We start from the raw sequence: 21063 nt of genomic DNA, 5'->3' as shown, positions 1-21063 counted from the left end.
TCACCACCCTCTCGGGGAAAATCGCTTTTCCTCTCATTGCGCCAAACCACCTGCCCCTCATTTTAAATCCATGTCCCATTGTGACTGTTTAATAAGGGGAACAGCTGCTCCTCATCTACACTGTCCATGACTGTCATAAGATTATGGTGGTGGAGACAGATACAATAGCAATGTTCAAGATGCATCTTGACGGATACATGAATAAACAGGGAATAAACAGATAGATATGGACCATGGAGGATCAAAATGTTTTGAATTTAGAAAAGTGCCATCTGTTGGTACAATCTTGGAGGGTGGAAGGGCCTGTTCCTGCGTTGTACTGTTCTTCGTACTTATTCTGCCATACACTCCCCTCTCACTCAACTTGTCCAAATCACACTGAAGCATCTGTGCAACCTCCTCACAGCTCAGCTGCCCACCCAGCTTTGTGTCATCTGAAAAATGGAAATGTTACATTTAGTTCCGTCAGCTAATTCATCATATTTACTATGAATAGCTGGGATCCGAGCACTGATTCCTGCAGTGCTCCACTAGTTACTGCCTGCCACTGGAAAAATGTTTGTTTCTACTTTTTGTGTCCTGTCTACCAAGCAGTTCTCAATCCACATCAATACACTACACCTCCAGTCCAATATGCTTTAAGTTTACACTCAGAAGTTGACTGAATTGGCTTGTTATTGTAGTGTGGAGCAGGAGGAACACAGCAGGCCAGGCAGCATCAGAGGAGCAGGAAAGTTGACGTTTCAAGTCGGGACCCTTCTTCAGAAATGGGAGGGAGGAAGGGAGCTCAAGACAAAATAGAGGAGGGATGGGGCTAGGGAAGGTAGATGGGATGGTGATAGGTGAGTGCATGTAGGCAGTGGTAAGAATTGGTCAGTGAGGTGGGAGGAGCGGATAGGTGGTTAGGGTTAGGGTTTCTGCCTTGGGAGTCTACAGGGAGCCTAAATGTGGATTTTACCAGTTTCAAAATCCACCACCACCGCCCCACCCCTGGCCTCATCCCATGTCTGAGCCTCCCTCTCCCCTCCTTGACATGACACAACCCTGTCAATCTTCTCTAAGGCCTATCCGCTCCTCCTACCTCACTGACCAATCCCCATACTACCTACATGAACTCATCCACCTAGATTCCCTAGCCCCATCCATCCTCTATTTATTCCAGAGCTCCCTTCCCCCACCCCCCATTTCTGAAAAAGGGCCCTGACCCGAAACGTCAACTTCCTTGCTCTTCTGATGCTGCCTGGCTTGCTGTGTTCATCCAGCTCTACACTGTGTTACTTCTGACTCCAGCATCTGCAGTTCTTACTACCTCTCTTGGCTTGTTATTGTGTTTTATTTGCAGAATATGGAGAGTCAGGCGATAGAGCAACCCAGGCTGAAGCTAGTCAGGGATACCAGTATGGACACCGGCTACCCAGCATCTTTGGGGACTCCTGTCATAGGCTTGGAGGCTGATATGAAAGAACACGTTGGATCTTTTGTACAGTAAGTCTAAATGTTTATCCTGTGTATTACAGAGCAGCTGACCTAAACAAACATCAACACTATCCTCTGGAAGTTGGGCCAAAGACCTTGAACCTTTGAATGCAATGGTGATTAAGTCTCTGAACAGCTATGGTATGCCTTACATTTGTCCCACAGAAAGTTATGTGATATTATGAATGGGAGAAATCTAATATGGAGGAACTTGGAGCCACTTGTGTTGAAGAATACTGGTAGTGGAGGAGTTCTTCAAGAGGCTTATCCTATTCCTTAGTTCCTGCTTGAGTATTTCTTGAGGGATGGATGAGTCACCTGAAAGACCTTGCTTATTCCTTGGGCTCCAGCTGGTTATGAGTCACAGGCGAGGTATCAAAGTTGTCATCTTCCTCAATGTGTGAATGAACACCAGATTGGGCAAGATTTAATCTGATCAGTGTTGCTTAAACCCGTTTAGTGTCACCGACAGGTCGGAGTTTGCAGAAGACTTTCTGGTACAGGATCTCAATCACTCCAACCACAACCACCAACAGGAGCTGACTTCAGACTCTGACAGTGGAATGGAACACGATGCTGCAGGAGGTCAGGAGAACTGCACACTCAAACACGGTGGGTGTGTCTCAGTGTCCGTATATGAGCCTATCAGTGGACTGTGATAGGAGGCTTCCATCTACTCTTCATTTAATGAAATTGAGCCCTGGCCTATCCCCTGGAGATTGTGAATGACCGCTCCTCATCTCCGGGGTTCTGAATGAACCCTCTTTCTCTCCCTCTTGAGGGTCATGTGAGAGCTCCCCCATCCCTCTCAAGGGTCTTAGTGAGCCCTTCTCTTGTATGAGGATGTGAGGCCACCTCCTCTCCTCCCTATCACCTTCCCATCTGCCTCTCCAGCAGGATTAATGGCAAGATTCTTGACAGTGTGGAGGAACAGAGGGATCTTGGGGTCCACGTCCGTAGTTCCCTTAAAATTGCTCCCCAAGTTGATAGGCTTGTAAAGAAGTGTAAGGTGTGTTGGCTTTCATTGGCAGGGAATTGAGTTTAAGAGCCTTGAGGTTATGCTGCAGCTCTATAAAACCCTGGTTATGTCACACTTGGAATATTGTGTTCAGTTCTGGTCACCTCATTTTAGGAAAGATGTTAAGGTTTAGAGAGGGTGCAGAGGAGATTTAACAGGATGCTGCCTGGACTGGAGGGCAGGTCTTATGAGGAAAAGTTGAGGGAGCTAGGGCTTTTTTCATTGGAGTGAAGAAGGATGAGATGTGACAAAGACAAAGTTGTTTGAAAAGCTCAGCAGGCCTCGCAGCATCTGCGAAGAAAAAATCAACATTGTGAGCGGGCTGGATAGAATAGATAGGGAAAAGTTGTTTACACCTGTGAAAGGAGCAAGAACAAGAGGGTACCCATTTACAGTAATCTGCAAATGATACAAGATGGATGTGAGAAAACCTTTTCATGCAGCAGGTAGTTTTTTCCTTCACAGATGCTGCTAGATCTGCTGAACTTTCCCAGCAACTTTGTTTTTTGCCTCTGATTTACAGCATCTACAGTTCTTTTGGTTTTTATTAAGGATGAGAGGTGACTTCATAGAGGTTTACAAGATAATGAGAGGCATAAACAGAGTGGATAGTCAGAGACTTTATCCCAGGTTGGAAATAACTATCATGAGGGGGCATAATTTTAAGGTGATTGGAGGAAGGCATCGGGGAGATGTCCAAGGTAGGTTCTTCACACAGAAAGTGGAGGGCGTGTGCAGTGGAAGTGGAGTCAGATACTTTGGGGACATTTAGGCAACGCTTGGATAGGCACATGGATGACAGTAAAATGTAGGGTAGCAGGGTAGTTTGATCTTAGAATAGGATAGTAGGTCGGCACAACATTGTGAACCAAAGGGCCTGTACTGTGCTGTGCTGTTCTATGTTCCCCTGAGGGTCTGAGTAAGCCCTTCTCCTCTGCGAGTATGCGAGTGAGCCTGCTTGTGCTCTTTGAGAATGAGTGATCCCTTTCCTTCTCCTCCCTTGAGGGTGTGAGAACTGCCCTCCTTTCCCCCTTGAGGGTTGAGTGAGCCTCCCTCCAGTCTCTGGAATCACAGAATTGCTACAGTGCATTAGAAGGCCATTCAGCCCATCGGGTCTGCACCAATGCTACTACATCATGCCCATCTCCTGCCTTTACACCCCATTCCTGCACACCATTTCGATCCAAATAATCATCCAGTGCCTTGGATGAAGCTACCCTGCTACATTACTGGTAAGGTATTCCAGGCCCTGACTCCTCACTGCATGAAAAGGGTTTCTCACATCAATCTTGCATCATTTGCAGAACACTGTAAATCTCTACCCTTTCGCTCTTGTTCCTTTTGCAAGTGGAAACAACTTCTCCCTATCTACACTATCCTGCCTGCTCATGATGTTGAAAACCTGTATCAGATCCCTTCTCAGCCACCTCTCTTCACGGAGGATAGTTCTTCAATCTACCCTTATCACTGAAGTTTCTCAATCCCGGAATCATTCTTGTAAATTGTCCCCACACTGTCATAGAGTCAATGAGTCCTGTAGCACAGAGACAGGCCCTTTGGCCCAAAATGGTCCATGTCGGCCAAAACATCCAGCCAGAGTCACCCCATTTCCCTGCACTTGGCCCATATCCTTTTAGAAATGATCCGAGGTATAGATAGAATAGACAGCCAGAGACTTTTTCCTAGGGTGGAGGTAGCTACTACAAGGGGGCATAGTTTTAAAGTGAGTGAAGGTAGATATAGGGGAGACGTCAGAGGTAGGTTCTTCACTCAGAGAGTGGTCGGGGCGTGGAATGCATTGCCGGAGAGGGTAGTGGAGTCAGCCTCGTTAGGGGCGTTTAAGCGGCTATTAGGTAGGCTGGTGGATAATAGTATAATGTAGGTGTGGAGGTTAGATAGATAGGGTTAAAAGTTCGGCACAACATCGTGGGCCGAAGGGCCTGTACTGTGCTGTACTGTTCTATGCTCTATGTAATGTAGAGTATGCAAGGTAGTATGATCTTAGCAGGATAATAGGTCGGCACAACATAGTGGGCCAAAGAGCCTGTACTGTGCTGTATTGTTCTCTGTTCTCTCTGTTGTAAACCTTTTCTATCCATATATTCATCCCAATGCCTTTTAAATGTTAATGTAGCCTCATCAACCACTTCCACTGGTACTTCATTCCATATGCATGCCATCCTCTGTATAAAAAAATAGTTGCCCCCTAAGTTCCTATGTATTCTTTCCCTTCTTACCCTAAACTAATGCCCTGTAGTCCTCGATTCCCTAACCCTGGGGAAAAGACTTGAGTGCATTCACCCTGTCCATGCCTGTCATGATCTTGTACACTTTAGTAAGATTCCCCCTCAGTCTTCTACACTCGAAAGAAAAATGTCCTAGCTTGTTCAACCTCTCCCTATAACCCAGTTTGTTGAATCCTGCCAACATCTGTGTAAATTTCTTCTGCACACTTTCCAGTTTAATAACATCTTTCCTATAGCAAGGTGACCCAAACTAAACACCATATAAAGAATGGGGTGCAATTCTAAAGGGAGAGGGGAGCAGCAGCAGAGGGAGCTGGAGGTATCTGTGCACAGTCACTGAAGGTGGTAGGACACATGGAGACAACAGTTAAGGCACACAGTATCATCAGCTTTATTAATGGGGGCACAGAGTACAAGAGGAAGGAGGGGACGCTGAACTTGTATAAGGCACTTGTTATACTCCCAACTGGAGCACTGTGGGTGTCACGTTGTAGGGAAAATGTGATTGCTTTGGAGAGAGTAGAGGAGGAGTTAGAAGTATTAGCATGTATGAAGGTGGATGAATTTCCTGGCCCTGACCAGATTATATCCAAGAACCTTGCAAGAGGCTAGAGAAAATATTGCAGGGGTCCGGGAGGCCTGTGACTAGTGGTGTGCCTCAGGGGCGGTGCTGGGCCGATTGCTGTTTATTATCTACGTTAATGATTTTGGTGAGAAAGTACAAGGCATGATTAGTAAGTTTGCAGATGACACTAAAATAGGCAGTATCATGGATAGTGAGGAAGGTATCAGAAATTGCAGCAGGATCTTGATCAGCTGGGGAACTGGGCCAAGAAATGGCAAATGGAGTTTAATACAGATAACTGTGAGGTGTTGCATTTGGGAATGTCAAATCAAGTGCCTTGTACAAGCTCAGCATCCCCTCCTTCCTCTTGTACTCTGTGCCCCCATTAATAAAGCTGAGGACATTGTGTGCTTTATGAACTGCTCTCTCCATGTGTCCTTCCACCTTCAGTGACTGTGCACAGATACCTCCAGCTCCCTCTGCTGCTGCTCCCCTTTAGAATTGTAACCCTTTCTTTATATTGTCTTTCAATGTTCTTCCAACCTCTCACTTCCTTGCATTGACCCTCATCTGCCACCTCCCCACCCACTGCACCAACTTGTTAATGTCCTTTTGGAGTTTCGCACTGTCCTCCTCACAGTTTACAATTCTTCCAAGTTTCATGTCATCTGCAAACATGGAAATTGACCTCTCCACAGCAAGACCCAGGTCATTAATATAATCAGGAAAAGGAAGGGCCCCAATACTGACCCCTGGGGAACTCCACTTCAAACCCTCCTCCAGTCTGAACAATATCCATTGACCATTACTCTCTGTTTCCTTTCTCTCGGCCAATTTTATATCTGCGTTGCTGCAGTCCCTTTTATCCCATAACCTGGAACATTCCTCATGAGGCTGTTGTGTGGCACTGTATCAAACACCTTCAGGAAGTCCATGTAAACTACATCAACAGTATTACTCTCATTGAGCCTTTCTGTTACCTCTTCAAAAAACTCCAACAAGCTCATTAAACACAATTTCCCCTCGAAATCCATGCTAACAATTCCCAAACATCCTCAACTTTTCCATGTGATTACTGTTTTTATCCTGAATAATTGTTTTGAGAAGTTTCCTCACCATTGAAGTAAAACTAACTGCTCTGTAATTGCTGGAATTATTCTTACAACCTTTGTTGAACCAGGAGGTAATGTTTGCAATTCTCCAGACTCTGGAACATCCCCAATTTTCAGTGAAAACGGAAAGATTGTGGCCAGTGTCCCAACAATTTCACCCTCAGTTCCTTCAGAATCCTTAGTTGTATCTCACCTGACCTTGGGATTCTTGTCAACTTTAAGTGCCAACAATCTATCCTTGTCTTCTGCCTTATTAATTGTGATCCCTTTTCGTACTAGGTTTTCCTCCTGTTTCACCATATCCTAAGTAGCAGCCTCTTCTTTTGTAAAGACACATGTGAAGTGTTAATTTAACACCTCAGTCCTGCCCCTGCCTTCACATGTAAATCTCATTTTTGATCTCTGGTAACCACGTTCTGATTTTTTTTCCCTTGTTGCCGTCGTAGTATGTCCCAGAGAGCCATAGGACTGCTGTCTAAGTAGAGAGATGGGTCTGGTGGGGTTTAGTTACAGGGTCATCATACCTCAGACTCACTCCAACTCTATCATTGTAACCCATGGCTTATCCACCTAGCCTGCACATCTTTGGACTGTGGGATGAACCAGACCACCCAGAGGAAACCCACACAGACATGGCGAGAATGTGCGAACACCACACAGACGGTTGCCCAAGGCCGGAATTGGAGCTGGGTCCCTAGTGTTTTGAGGCAGCAGTGCTAACCACTGAGCCACCGTGTTGCCCCATGGTGACCTTGCCAGTTTATATACCTCTTGGAGACTTTGGGATTTCCCTTTGTTAGCTGCTAGTCAGGTCTCATAATTACTCTTTGCTTAAACCACACTCTCCCTCGCTAAACCGCATACTGCCTCTCCTCCACACGCATACAATATGCACATTAATCTATGGGGTGAATTTGTATTTGCAGATACGCTCTACTTTGTTCAAAAAGTGCACAATTTATAGATAGCCAGTCAATGTTTTGTTTTTATTCATTAATTGGATGAGGGCTTTGATGACTAGGCAGCATTTATTGCCTATCCCTGATTGCCCAGAGGGCCATTAGGGGTCAACCACATTGCTGTGGGTCCAGAGGCACATAGGCCAGGCCAGGTAACGATGGCAGTTTCCTTCCCGAAAGGGCATTAGTGAACCGGATAGGATGTCCTGACAATTAACAATGGATTCGCCATCATCATTAGATTGTTAATTCCAGATATTTATTGAACTCAAATTCCACCATCTGCCATGGCTGGATTCGAACCAGGGTCCCCAGAACATTTTCCTGGGTCTCTGGATTAACAGCCCAGCGATGATACCACTAGGCCATCGCCAGCCCCGGTTAAAACCTTTAGTCCCCTCGGCAGCGACTAGAAAGAATTTTGGTGGTTTACACATACATATTACTCAATGAAAACCTTCTAACTGATTAAAGATTTAACACCAGATTTAAGTTTGATACCTTCTCATCAGATGTGTGACCCTTTGATCTTTTCCTTATAAGCTCTGTGTTTGATACCACCTTTCTCTCTAACACCTGAAAAAAGGAATGAGGCTGTGAAAGTTTGTGATATCAAACTAACCCGTTTGTAGGGTTGGTGAAATTTCGTGAAATTTCTGACCTTGTCCACCCCAGCCCAGCACCAGCACCTCTATATCACACCTAAACCTTCAATATTCCTCTTGATTCTCACCTGTGATTTCCACCTTATACCTGTCATAAGTACAGGTTCAGCAACATTTGCATGCTTCTGTATAACCAGTAAATGAACTCTATGCGGTTACACTTTTTGCTCAGTTTTATTAAAAAAACTAATATTGGAAGCTTCTGTTTTCTAGTTTCTATTCCAAAGAAAATATGTGTGGTCGTTACAGAGCTAGTTGGGGGATTGAGGAATGAGGTCATAATTTGGAACTGGGCTCTAATAGTTAGTTGTTACAATTTTAGTTGCTACTGCTGGTGTGCATTACAGTCATAGAGTCACAAATGTCTACAGCATGGAAACAGGCCCTTCACCCCAACATGCCCATTGCCACTCCATTTTCACCATTAAACTAGTCCCATTTGCCTGTTTTAGGTTCATATCACTCCATACCTGCCCCATCAATGTACCAATCTAAATGTTTCTTAAATGACAAAATTGTATTCACTTCCACCATTACCTCTGACAGCCCGTTCCATACACTCTGTGTGAAAATATTGCCCATTTGGACCCTTTTGTGTTTGTCCGCTCTCACCTTAAACCTATTCTGTCTAGTTTTAGACTCCCCTACCTTGGGGAAAAGCGGTTGGCTATCTACCTTCTCTACATCTCTCATTACTTCATAGATCTCTATAATGTCACCCCTCAGTCTCTTACGCTGCAGGGAGAAAGACCCAGCTTCTGTAATGTCGCCTTATAAGTGAAACCTTCCAGTCCAGTGACTCTCCATCTTTGTGTTTTTGTAGGTAATGAAGGTGAAGGGCTCACTCAGGCACATGTGAATATAAATGAGGAGGAGGATGAGGACAATGGCAATACTGATCAAAGAGCCTACACTCCCTTTAGCCCCTGTATATCAATCAGCATCAAGCCCAAACCTAAAACTAGCACCAGAGACAAGGTAAGTGTGGATATAAAGTGTTTTGAGTCAAAGGCACAGTGATGCAGAGTGGTTAATGGTTCAGGACACGAGTGGGGAAGGTTGGGTAACCCAGCAGTTCAGGAAAACTACATCCTTGGTCGAGAAACTAAATGATGCAGCAAAGAGGGTGGAGAGTTCATGTTCATAGCTGGCTTACCATCCCCCTTCTTACGGAGAGTTCACTTTTTATTCTTTTGTGGGCAAAGGACGCTATTAAAAACAGCAGCATTGATTGCCCACCCCTAATTGCCCTGAGAATATGGGAATATGGTGTGTTCTTGAAACACCGTGAGCCTTAACTCGCCCTTGTTATGTGCCTCACCACGACATTGAAATATTGACACGTTATTGTAATCGTTATTGCTGGGTCACATTATTATTATAGGGAAACTTCCTCATTCCCCTAGTAATCAAATAGGAACGATGTTCAGAGAGCTGTAGCATACAACATTGTAAAAGTGAGCACACATGCTTTACTCCACTCTCATTTTTATAGTTAAAATAGAACTGTGTGCAGTCCTCCAAAATTTGGTGGTGGAGGTGGTGTGGGTGAAGGGGAAAATTAGGTGAGAAGGAATCTGATGAGAGATTTTGATTTCTTTTACAATACAGTGTATACTCAAGCGTGAGTCTTATTTTATTCTCTTGTGGAATGTGAGTGTTATTGGCTAGGCTATCATTTATTTCCCGTCCCTAGTTGTACCTTGAGAGGGTGGTGGTGAGCTGCCTCCTTGAACTGCTGCAGTCCAGGTGTTGTAGGGAAACCTACAATGCCCTTAGGGAGGGAATTCCAAGATTTTGACGTAGTGACAATGAAGGAAGGTGATATATTTCCAAGACACGATGGTGGGTGGCTTGGAGAGGAACTTGCAGGGGGTAGTATTCCCATGTATCAGCTGCCTTAATCGCAGCTCCAGGCTGGAATGTAGTTAAGGGGTTCAGTGTGGTTTATATACAGAATAAAAAATGCCCAGGAGTGAGTTACAGACTGGAATCCAAGTGAGAAGTCTGAGGGAATTGGTTTACATATAGAATAACAAGTACTGGGTAGTGAGTTGCAGTCAAGAATCTAATAGAGGGATTCAGAATGGTTATATATTGGATAACAGATAGCTTGGAGTGAATTACAGACTAGAATCAAATCGAGAGTTGGGGATGGTTTATACACAGAACAATAAATGCCTGGGTCTGACTTACAGATTGGAATCTAAACAAGGGATTCAAGGTTGTTTACAGAACATAGAACATAGAACATTACAGCACAGTATAGGCCCTTCGGCCCGCGATGTTGTGCCGACCTGTCATACCAATCTCAAGCCCATCTAACCTACACTATTCCATGTACGTCCATATGCTTATCCAATGACGACTTAAATGTACCGAAAGTTGGCGAATCTACTACCGTTGCAGGCAAAGAGTTCCATTCCCTGACTACTCTCTGAGTAAAGAAACTACCTCTGACATCTGTCCTATATCTTTCACCCCTCAATTTAAAGCTATGCCCCCTCGTGCTCGCCGTCACCATCCTAGGGAAAAGGCTCTCCCTACCCACCCTATCTAACCCTCTGATTATTTTATATGTTTCTATTAAGTCACCTCTCAACCTTCTTCTCTCTAATGAAAACAGCCTCAAGCCACTCAGCCTTTCCTCGTAAGACCTTCCCTCCAGACCAGGCAACATCCTAGTAAATCTCTGCACCCTTTCCAAAGCTTCCACATCCTTCTTATAATGCGGTGACCAGAACTGCACGCAATACTCCAAGTGCGGCCGCACCAGAGTTTTGTACAGCTTGACCATAACCTCTTGATTCCGGAGCTCGATCCCTCTATTAATAAAAGCTAAAACACTGTATGCCTTCTTAACAGCCCTGTCAACCTGGGCGGCAACTTTCAAGGATCTGTGTACATGGACACCGAGATCTCTCTGCTCATCTACACTACCAAGAATCTTACCATTAGCCCTGTACTTTGTCTTCCGGTTACGCCTACCAAAGTGCATCACCTCACACTTGTCTGCATTAAACTCCATTTGCCACCTCTTAGCCCAGCTCTGCAGCTTATCTATGTCTCTCTGCAACCTACAGCATCCTTTGTCACTATCCACAACTCCACCGACCTTAGTGTCATCTGCAAATTTATTAACCCATCCTTCTACGCCCTCATCCAGGTCATTTATAAAAATGACAAACAGCAGTGGACCCAACACCGACCCTTGCGGTCCACCACTAGTAACTGGTCTCCAGGATGAAATATATAATAGAATAACAGATACCTGGGAGTGAGTTACAGATAGAATATAATTGATGGCTTCAGATAGTTTATATACAGAATAACGGATACTCAGGAGTGAGTTACAGACTAGAATCTAATAGAGGGATTTGGGGTGGTTTTTATATAGAATAACTCATACTTCAGAGTGAGTTACAGACTAGAATCTCATTGAGAGGTTTCAGCTGGTTTATAGAAGAAGAGATAACCAAGAGTGTGGTTTGGGATGGTTTCTGGAATCATAGGTACTCCGGAGCTGAAGTATGGGTTAAGATACATCAAATCATCATTTGGAAGTGAAATATGACGACCCAGGGCACAGCCTTCATTAATGAACAAATGATCTCCAATTGGCTTCAATTGATGACGGAGTGTTATGAGCCCAGATCACCTATCCTCTCTGCTTGTTAGCTTGAGTCTGGAATGCAGAGTTTAGTTCTAGAACGTCCTATTGTTTTGCTGGACAGAGCCCTGAACTGAATCAACTGGGGAGAATGAACCTTGGAATAGCTTTGCATAGTTAAAGATACATGGATAAAGCCTCGCTGTTCAGATTTATTTTAAATTTAAATAGTTTCTCCCATGTCAAATTATAAAAGTGCTTTATGATTTCAGATAGGTCACAGCTTGGATATGGAAACTCCCCAGGAGGAGCCCATCATCAAGCAACTGGGAGAACAAGCAGAGCAACTGAAAGGAGAAGAAGCTGTGCGGTAATTGTGCTGATTGGAAGTGTACTGTGGTTTAGGAATGGACAGGCCAGAGATAGAGCAGTGGCCTCTGTATTGAAAGATGCTCAAAGGACACTGAACGTTCATTCATACATGAAGCTTTCCTGAGATTGGTGCTGTCGGCCAACTCCAAGCTTGTGAAGTTTCAAAAACCAAAATTACAGGAAAATATCAGCAGGTTTGACAGTACTTGTGGAGAGAAAGCAGAGTTAACGTTTCAGATCCAGAACCTTTAAGTATTTTGAAATAGGATCACTGGACCTGAAACAGTAACTCTTCTTTCTCTCCACAGAAGCTGTTAGACCTGCTGAGTTTTTGCAGAAATTTCTGATTTTGTTTCTGATTTCTGGTGTCTGCAGTTCTTTGTTTTTCTGCATGAAGTTTCAATCTATTTCACCACAATGCTTTTACAGATACCTCCTGTGGAGCCACAGGAATTGGAGAAAGCCTTAATGAGTACTTCGTATCAATATTCACCAAGGGAGAGGGGTTTGACTGATGTTAAGGTCAGGGATGAGTGTGTGAGAATGTCAATATATTGACGGAGGAAGTTTTGGATATCCTAAATTGTATTAAGGTAGACAAGTACCCAGGACCAGATGGTGTCCGTCCCAGGTTTCTGCGAGAGGCAAGGGACGAAATAGCCAGGCCATTGGCAGATACCTTCACATCCTCTTTGATCACAGACTCGGAGGACTGGAAATTAGGTAATGTTTTTCCTGATGTTAAGAAATGGAGCAGGGATAACCCAGGAAATTATAGGCCAGTGAGCCTGACATCTATAGTGGGAAAGCCCTTGGAGAAGATACTGAGGGACAAGATACATGCACATTTGGAAGAAAGTGGATGAGTTAGTGACAGGCAGCATGGTTTTGGACAGGGAAGGTCATGTCTCACCAGCTTGATTGAATTTTTTGAAGAGGTTACAAAATAATTGGTGAGGGAAAGATGTAGTTTACATGGACTTCAGTAAAACATTTGATAAAGTCCCACATGGCAGATTGGTACAAAAACTAAAATCACACGGGATTCGGGGTGTGCTGGCTAGTTGGATACAAAACTGAATTGGTCATAGAGACAGAGGGTGGCTGTGGAAGAGATAACAAGGTGTGGAGCTGGATGAACACAGCAGGCCAAGCAGCATCTTAGGAGCAGGAAAGCTGACGTTTCGGGTCTAGGCCCGAAACGTCAGCTTTCCTGCTCCTCTGATGTTGCTTGGCCTGCTGTGTTCATCCAGCTCCACACCTTGTTATCTTGGATTCTGTAGCATCTGCAGTTCCCATTATCTCTGGTAGCAGTGGAAGGGTGTTTGTAGTATGTATAAGTGATCTGGAGGAAACTGTGGGTGGTCTGATTAGCAAGTTGGCAGACGACACGAAGATTGGTGGAGTTGCTGATAGTGCCGACGATTATGAAAGTATACAACAGGATGTAGATGGGTTGGTGACTAGGGTACTGAAATAGCAGATAGTGTTTAACCAAGACAAATGCCTGGTGATGCATTCTAAAGGATCAAATTTAGGTGTAAATTATACTGTTAATGGCAGAACCCTTAGAAACACTAACATTAAGACAGATCTGGGTGTATGAGTCCACAGTTCCTTAAAAGTGACAACACGGGTGGCCAAGGTGATTAAGGAGGCATTTGGCACGCTTGCCTTCATTGGCTGGGGCATGGAGTACAGGAGTTGGTAAACCATGCTGCAGCGATTTATAAAACCCTTGTTAGGCCACATTTGGAGTATTGTGTGCAGTTTTGGTCACCACATTACCAGAAGGAGATGGAAGCTTTGGAGAGAGTGTGGAGAAGGCTCACCAGGATGTTGCCCGGTATCGAGGGTACTGGCTATGAGGCACGGTTAAAAAGACTGGGATTGTTTTCACTGGGAAGATGGCGGCTGAGAGGAGACCTGATAGAGGTCTACAAAAATTATGAGAGTCATAGATAGGGTGGATGGTCAGAGGCTTTTTCCTAGGGTTGATGTTTCATTTACAGGGGGGTACAGGTTCAAGTTGAGAGGAGAAAGTTTAAGGGAGAAGTGCGAGGGAAGTTTTTTCACACACAGTGGTCGGAGTCTGGAATGCATTGCCAGAGGAGGTGGTGGAAGCAAGCACGTTGGTGACTTTTAAGAGGCATCTGGATGGTCACATGAATCGGGAGGGATTAGAAGGATACAGACCAAGCAGGGGCAGAAGGTTTGATTTTTGGTTCAGTCAGGGCATGACGATCGGCACAGGCTTTGAGGGCCGAAGAACCTGTTCTTGTGCTGTAATTCTCTTTTGTTCTTATACTCAATTACAGAGACATTTCACTCCTATTTCAGCTCTATCAGTGTTTACTAAATGACTCCTCCCAGTTTCCTTCCCTTGGACAGAGGGGACAGTTTTATGATAACATTCCAAGCTCATTGGCATGACAAATTCATAATTCTGATGACATGAGCTTTCTCAGATCTAACAACTTGAACACTTCAGTGCAAGCTTTTCTGACTTGGAAGCTCCACTGATCAGAAGCCATTTCTGCTGAGGTGACCGATTTCTCAGAACTGACTTGATTGTTATCTTCTAAAGCCAAAACACAAAAAAATGTCCTCATATGTTTAGAGATAATGGGAACTGCAGATGCTGGAGAATCCAAGATAACAAAGTGTGAAGCTGGATGAACACAGCAGGCCAAGCAGCATCTCAGGAGCACAAAAGCTGGCATTTCGGGCCTAGACCCTTCATCAGAGCAAGGGTTTAGGCCCGAAACGTCGGCTTTTGTGTTCCTGAGATTCTGCTTGGCCTGCTGTTTTCATCCAGCTTCGCACTTTGTTATCCTCATATGTTTACTCTGTCATAAATTCACGTGTGTAAACATTTCAACAATAAGCATCACAGAGGTCTGCTAGGCAGATGAATGAAACCCCATGCCTTCTTAGAAATCTTACAATTAGGTCACTGCCCAAATGGCATTCTGATATTAACAACTTCACGGACTGACCAAAAACCACATTTGAAAATAAGGTTCCTGTATTCTCTTAAATTTAAAAGAACGAATGGTGATTGATTCAGAAGTAAACAATTCTTGCAGGGTGGATAGAGAAAGGATATTTCCCTAGCTGGGGATCTCAAACCAGGGGTCACTCTCAGAATATGAGTTGGGTCATTTAGGACTGAGATGAAAACAATTTCTTCAGTCAGTGGGTGGTGAATCTGTTGGAATTCTCTACCCCAAAGGGCTGGGAGTCTCCATCTTTGCACGTATTCTCCAGGTACTGACCACATAGAGAGACAGAGACTATTCAGCCAGAGCCCTTTCACCAGCTGTCAGAGACACATTGTCTCCCTATGACAACACACTGTCCTTTGGTTATTTTAACCCATAGATGGTTTCAGCAAAGTCCCAACCGTGGGTCTGTGATGAAGGAGAGGGGCACTTGTTTTTTAATGGCTTCATATATAGCAGACTTCACTGGCAAGATCACCATGTATTACCCTTCCTTCATTTGAATTAGAAGGGTGTCAGCACAGAAGCCATTCAGAGCCACGTATCTGTTCCAGCCTCTGTAAGAGCAGTGCAGCTATTCCACTTTTCTGTGGTCTGAAGGTGGTGGGTGAGCTGTTTCTTGAGCTGCTGCTGTCAGTGTTTTGCAAGAAATGAGAGAGTTCCATGATTTTGACCCAGTAACACTGAAGGAACGGTGATATATTTCCAAGTCATGATGATGATTAGCTTGGAGAGGAACTTGCGGGGATGGTGTTCTATGGATCGGCTACCCTTGTCCTTCCAGATGGAAGTGGTTGAGCGTTTAGGAGGTTGGGGGTTCTTGGGTGACTTACTACCATGCCTTTTTGCCAATGTTGGTGATGTAGGGATTCCATGTTGAAGGTTGTGAATGGGATGCCAGTTAAACAGGCTGGATTACGTTGTGTATTGTTGGAGACTCAAACATCTGGAACAATGCAAAGCATTGCATTGCACTATGGACTGCTAGCATCATGGAAGCATAAATCTATGGCACAGAATAAGGACTGTATCAGCTGAAAAATGAGCCAGCCAGCCTCATCCCATTTTCCAGAAAAGGATCCGTAGTCCTCCAGGTTCCTGTGTTTGAGGTTTGTATCCAGACACTTGACAATGAGTAGATGGGTTCTGCCTCTATCACCCTCTCAAGCAGTGAGTGCCAGATTGCTGGCTAAATGCTACAGGAGGTGGTAGTCCAGTGTTTATTGATCATCCAGATCTCCAGGATAATATTCTGGGGCATGGGTTTGAATCCAAGCATAGCAGATGTTAAAAATGCATTGAAATAAAGAGCAGGCCTGATGGAGACCATGTAACCACTGCTGAATTTGGTACGGCCCATCTGATTCACCTACGTCCTTCATGGAAGGAAATCTGCAATTCAGAAATACCCACAATAAGTAGGTCGCCTTCTGTCGGCACGTTGGTCAGGCAGGGCTCGTATCTGCTGGAGTTTAGAACAGTGAGGGGTCACATGATTAATGTGTACAAATGTTCTGAATAGTCTTGACATGACAGAAGTGAAATTGACGTTTCCTATTGTGGGTCAGTCCAGAATTAGCGACCCCAGTTGTAAAGGTTGATACATCTCTTTTATACAGAGAGGCGTTTTATCCCCAAGTTTCTCTCGGAGGGATGTGAAGTTTTGGAACTCCCTACTTCAGAAGCTGGTAGAGTTGGGATCAGTGAATATTTTCAAAGTCGTCCTAGATAGATTCTTATTTGACAGGGGAGTCAAACACGATATGTTATGGGGATGGATGAGTGAAAGTGTTCAGTCAGTCATGATCATGTGAATGATGGGGCAGCGCCACTGGACTGAACGGCCTACTCCTGTCCAATATTGCTATTATCGGGGATAGATAGGAATGTAGCATTTGATCTCTCACCCCTTTGTTCGGTTTGAAACCAGAAATTTAAAACTAACTAGATTGTGCTGGATAATCAGGATAGAGGATAAGAAACAATTGTGGCTGAAAGAGCTGCTCCTTTTTTGTGGTATTTTCAGTTTTGGAGCTGATTTCCGTGAATTCTAGAGAGCATTAATTATTATTTTATAAGCTGTTGCATTATTTTGAAACTTTGGAAAAAAAATGCAAAGCAATGGCACTTTGAAAAGGAGGAAGGGAGACAAAGGCAGTGACCACATGGTGGGATGTGAATCAACAGAGAAAGAAACCTACAGGTCTGTGGGTAAAGAAGGTAAATGGGATGTTGGCCTCCATTGTGAGAGGTTTTCAGTACAGGAGCAGGGATGTGTTGGTGTTGCAGTTTTCCAGGGCCTTGGTGAGACCACACGTGGAATAATTTGTGCAGTTTTGGTCTCCTTTTCTGAGGAAGGATGCTCTTGCAGCGAAGGTTTACCAGGCTGATTCCGGGGATGGTGGGTCTGATGAGAGATTGAGGTTGGGACTGTTTTTGCTAACGTTCAGACAAATGAGGGGGGAATCTCACAGAGACTTACGAAATTCTAACAGGACTGGACAGGGCAAATGCAGGGATGATTTTCCTGATAGTGAGTGTGCACAGAATCAGGGGTCACAGTCTGAGGATTCATAGTAGACCATTTAAGACAGAAATGAGGAGACATTTCATCACCCAAAGAGTGGTGAGCCTGTGGGATTCAGGATTCATTACCACAGGAAGTAGTTGATGCCAAAACATTGAATGTATTCAAAAGGTGACTTGATATAGCACTTGGGGACGAGTAGGTTATGGGGAGAAAGCAGGATTCGGCTATTGGGTTGGATGATCAGCCATGATTGTGATGAATGATGGGGCAGGCTCGATGGATGGAAGGCCTCCTCCTGCTCCTAATCTCTCTGTTTCTATGCATCTGTGACCACTTGGTGGGAAGTGAATCAACAAAGAAACAAACCTACAGTGCTGTCTGACCCAGCAGTGAACCTTCACAGCTACTGCCTCTGCTGTTTGATTTCAACTACCTCTGGACAGCGGAGTTCATCTAAGAAAAACAAACAGTGACCGTGGAGAAACCTGGGTGGGGAGATCTCCACAGGGAGCAGCTAAGTGGCTAGTTTTTAAGTTTTTGTAAGCTTAAATAGTGAGTAGACTGGGTTTTTTTTATTATTTGTTTAATCGAGATCTGTCTCTTGATTAAATTTAAAAAATGTAAAACATTGGTACTTGGTAGTCTGGAGCAGTGTTTTTGAGAGCAATAGACAGAGTTATTTTCTGGGTCTGTAAATTGTTAAGGTGTAACAATGGCCTTTGGTAGAATGACTTACTTTTCTTGTCAGATATGGGAGATTAGGTAGAGTGAGTTTTGAGAAGATTTGTAGCTCAGGTTGAGATTCTGGATGTAAGTTTGCTCGTTGAGCTGGAAGGTTTGTTGGTGATGTCATTTCCTGTTCTTTTTCTCAGAGGGTGGTAGACGGGCTCCAAATTAATGTGTTTGTTGATGGATTTCCGGTTGGAATGCTATGCTTCTCGTGCGACACGCACACCAACAAACACATTGATTTGGAGCCCATCTACCACCCTCTGAGAAATAGAACAGGAAATGACATCACCAATGCAGGAAATTACATCAACACAGGAAATGACATCACCAACCCATGGAAACCTAAACACACAAATAGAAAGCGGGACATAACACCAGTGCTTCACTGGAGGCTCACTGTTGATGTTACCTAGAATGGTGACAAAACATCTGGGAACAAACCTTCAAGCTCAGTGAACCAGCTTACATCTGGAACAAAATAAAGACCCACTCTCTTGTGGACCGAGAGGAGGAGAGTGCTGTCTTGGAGGTGAAAGGAGGACATTGGGTTGGCTGCGCACCCTTGCAACCAGTGGATCTTAATGCTGGCTTCGGCCTAACACTGGTTCAGGGGAGCAGCCAACCTGCAACGATGGCTGTGGCAAGTGCTCGTGCCCCAGGTCAGGGGGTCCAGAACACCATCCGTGTTTCCATAAAGAAGGTGGATGAAGGTGCGCCTGTGGACCGCACCTTCCTTGTGAAGAGGGTCCTGTTGGACTGTTGCAGGTTCGCTGCTGCGGACAGTTACTGCCTGCAGGATTTCCCCGGAGGAGGTTTTTACCATGTGACCTTCAGGAGTGCCAAGCTTTGCGAGCGCTTCCTGGAGGTTTTCAAGGAGAAAGGAGGTGAGGGCCCCCTCTCTGTATTGACCGCTGTCCCACTGTTTGTGATGCCAGCACAGAGGAGCCGTATGGTGACTGTACACATGTACAACCCGCATGTGCCAGCAGTTGATGTCCTGACCTTCCTTGGAAGGTATGTGAAGGTGGAAGGGGACCTAACTGACATCATGGACTCCTTTGGCATCTGGACCAGTAAGAGGCAGGTCAAGGTGACGCTGAGGATGGGCGCGGACGGGAACATCCTACACCCACCGTTCAGCTTCGCGATCGGCGGGAGCAAGGGCTACCTGACCTATGCAGGGCAACCTAAAGTCTGCCATGCCTGTGGTAGGTCAGGTCACGTGGCGGCCGACTGCAAAGCCACCATCTGCAGGAACTGCAGGGAGGAGGGACACCTTGCAAAGGATTGCCCACAAGAGAAATGCTGCAACCTTTGCGGGGAAGCGGGCCACCTCTATAGGGCATGCCTGCAGCGGGGAACCACCTACTCCCAGGTCGCCGGCAGGGGCGATGCGGGGCCAGCCCCCCCGGAGGAGAGGAAGGCACCAGGACCCAGCAAGGACCCCACTAATGTGCAGGAGGGCCAGGTCGTGCAGGAGGGCCCAGCCCCGCAGGATGGGCCCGAGGCCAGCAAAGCGCCCCTGCAGGCTCCACTCCCCCCCGACAACCTGGAGTCGACGGAGGCGGTGACAGGCGACCCAGGGGAGTGGACGACGGTCCGGAAAGCGAGGAGGAAGGTGCGTCGACAGGCCCAGGAACCGCAACCATCAGGCGGGAAGAGGCAGCTACAGGGGGGCTATAAGAGCTCCTCTGATGAGGGGGATTTGGAGAGGGCCCACCCGAAGCAGAAGTTAAAGATCTCGAGGGAGAAGGAAAGCAGCACCCCGCTTCCAGGTGACGGGAGGCGTCCTGAGGCTCCCTCCGACACCCAGTCAAGTGCCGCTGGGGCACTGGAGGGCCCCCCGGAACTTCCAGGCGGGAAGGAGGAAACAGCGCGTCCCCAGCCTGACCCAGAGCTGGACCGTCCTGCCTCCGCACCCCTGACGGGGGGATGCCACCCGGAAGGCAGCACAGACGGTTTCCTGAGCCCAGAGAGCGTCCAGCGGTTAGCCCGGGCAATGGGCATGAAGGGACAGATGGAGGGGCTGGACCTTGGACTTGGGGAGGGCACTGCGGTCACTGCCCACAATGGGGGTACGAGTTGCGAGCATTAATGTGCGCAGCGTCAAGTCCACCGCAAGACGTGTATCCACGTTGGCCTACCTGACCACCATCAAGGCGGACCTCCTGTTTCTGCAGGAATGCGGGATACCGCACCTCGGCAGGTACGGGAAATGGTCCGGTGCCTGGACCTGTGGTCCTTCGATCTGGTCGGGGGGTAACGACTGCCGTTCCTCGGGCCTGGCTATTCTGCTGCGGGAGCGCAACTTCACCATCTCTCAAGTTCAGGAGGTGGTGGGGGGGGGGGGGGCACCTCCTAGTGGCTGACATCACCTACAGGAATGCTCCCCTGAGGCTGATCAACGTGTACGCCTCAGCGGTACGGAATGAGCGGTTGGCCGTCCTGCAGCGGCTTCCACCCCTGCTGGCTACGTCCAGGCCGGTCATCCTAGGCGGAGACTTCAACTGCATCATCGATGCAGATGGAAGATCCGGCGTGGGGACAGCGGGTGGGGGGAGTCAACTGGTCCAGATTCCTGATGGGCACAGTGAAGGACGCCAAGCTACTCGACGTCTTCAGCACCCCTGCAGACGGAGCGCAGCGGAGGTACACCTGGTCGCGGCCAGACGGGTCTATCCGCTCAAGGATAGACTTCCTGTTTGTGTCACGGGCGTTCTCGGTCAGGTCCACCGGCGTCGAGCCGGTGTTCTTCTCTGACCACTGCCTCCTG

At 46.2% G+C, this 21063-nt stretch overlaps 1 protein-coding gene across 1 annotated transcript in view; it reads left to right on the top strand.

Annotated features, from left to right (window-relative positions):
* The window catches only part of cplane1 (ciliogenesis and planar polarity effector 1), a 286526-nt gene that overhangs the window by 176301 nt on the left and 89162 nt on the right, over positions 1-21063 (top strand). The window contains exons 27-30 of the mRNA XM_059644976.1: positions 1343-1485; positions 1937-2088; positions 8865-9019; positions 11924-12021. Coding sequence (XP_059500959.1) covers positions 1343-1485; positions 1937-2088; positions 8865-9019; positions 11924-12021 — 548 coding nt within the window. The remainder of the gene's footprint in view (positions 1-1342; positions 1486-1936; positions 2089-8864; positions 9020-11923; positions 12022-21063) is intronic.

This window comes from Stegostoma tigrinum, chromosome 3, assembly GCF_030684315.1.
Source record: "Stegostoma tigrinum isolate sSteTig4 chromosome 3, sSteTig4.hap1, whole genome shotgun sequence".
Taxonomy (NCBI): domain Eukaryota; kingdom Metazoa; phylum Chordata; class Chondrichthyes; order Orectolobiformes; family Stegostomatidae; genus Stegostoma; species Stegostoma tigrinum.
This window is presented reverse-complemented; position numbering and strand designations above follow the sequence as displayed.